Below are 1,315 nucleotides of genomic sequence, written 5' to 3' on the forward strand. Positions count from 1 at the left end.
TACTGACCCCCTTTTTGGGGTTTCCCCCCAAAATTCTGACCCCCATTTTTGGGGTTTTCCCGTTTTTGGGATTTCCACCTCAAAACCCTGACCCCATTTTTGGGGTTTCCACCTCAAAATCCTGACCCCGTTTTTGGGGTTTCCCCCCAAACCCTAACCCCCGATTTTGGGGTCTTCCCCCAAATACTGACCCCCTTTTTGGGGTTTCCCCCCAAAATTCTGACCCCCATTTTTGGGGTTTTCCCCCCAAACTCTGACCCCCATTTCTGGGGTTCCCCCCAAACCCTGACCCCATTTTTGGGGTCTTCCCCCCAAAATTCTGACCCTAATTTTTGATGTTTCCCCCCAAACCCTGACCCCGTTTTTGGGGTTTTCTCCCCCAAAATCCTGACCCCATTTTTGATGTTTTCCCCCAAAATCCTGACCCCATTTTTGGGGTTTCCACCCCCAATCCTGACCCCGTTTTTGGGGTCCCCCAGGTTCCCGCCATCTCCTTGGCCTACGAGGCGGCCGAGAGCGACATCATGAAACGGCAACCGCGGAACCCGCGGAGCGACAAGCTGGTCAACGAGCGGCTCATCAGCATGGCCTACGGCCAGATCGGTCAGTGGTCACTCATGGTCACTCTGGGGTCACTCTGGGGTCATTAGTGGTCATTCATGGTCATTGATGGTCAGTCAGGGGTCATTAGTGGTCATTAGTGGTCATTCATGGTCATTGATGGTCAGTAATGGTCATTCATGGTCATTCATGGTCAACGAGCGGCTCATCAGCACGGCCTATGGCCAGATTGGTCAGTGGTCACTCATGGTCACTCTGGGGTCACTCTGGGGTCACTCAGGGTCAGCCGTGGTCACTCTGGGGTCACTCAGAGGTCACTCATCAGCGTGGCCCATGGTCAGATTGGTACAGGTGGTCCTGTTGGGTTCCATTGGGTCCATTGGGTCCCGTTGAGTTTCATCGGGTCCTGTTGGGTTCCATTGACTCCCATGGGTCCCGTTGACTCCCATTGGGTCCCGTTGACTCCCATTGGGTCCCGCTGGGTCCCGTTGTCTCCCGTTGACTCCCATTGGTTCCCACTTGGTCCCATTGGGTTCCGTTGGGTCCTGTTGACTCCCATTGGGTCCAGTTGACTCCTGTTGGGTCCTGTTAACTTCCATTGGGTCCTTTTGGGTTCTGTTGAGACCCATTGGGTCCCGTTGACTCCCATTGACTTCCATTGGGTCTTGTTGGGTACCGTTGACTCCCTTTGGGTCCCATTGGGTCCTGTTGGGTTCCGTTGACTTCCATTGGGTCCCACTGGGTCCCGTTGACT

At 54.6% G+C, this 1,315-nt stretch overlaps 1 protein-coding gene across 1 annotated transcript in view; it reads left to right on the forward strand.

Annotated features, from left to right (window-relative positions):
* Positions 1 to 479: 479 nt before the first annotated feature.
* LOC121348469 (sodium/potassium-transporting ATPase subunit alpha-3-like) overlaps positions 480 to 1,315 on the forward strand; it is a gene marked incomplete at its 5' end in the record, with an annotated part of 4,954 nt that continues 4,118 nt past the window's right edge. Inside the window, one exon of the mRNA XM_041458066.1 lies at positions 480 to 620. Coding sequence (XP_041314000.1) covers positions 480 to 620 — 141 coding nt within the window. The remainder of the gene's footprint in view (positions 621 to 1,315) is intronic.

The sequence above is a fragment of the Pyrgilauda ruficollis genome, unplaced genomic scaffold (assembly GCF_017590135.1).
Source record: "Pyrgilauda ruficollis isolate IOZ18807 unplaced genomic scaffold, ASM1759013v1 scaffold1250, whole genome shotgun sequence".
NCBI lineage: Eukaryota > Metazoa > Chordata > Aves > Passeriformes > Passeridae > Pyrgilauda > Pyrgilauda ruficollis.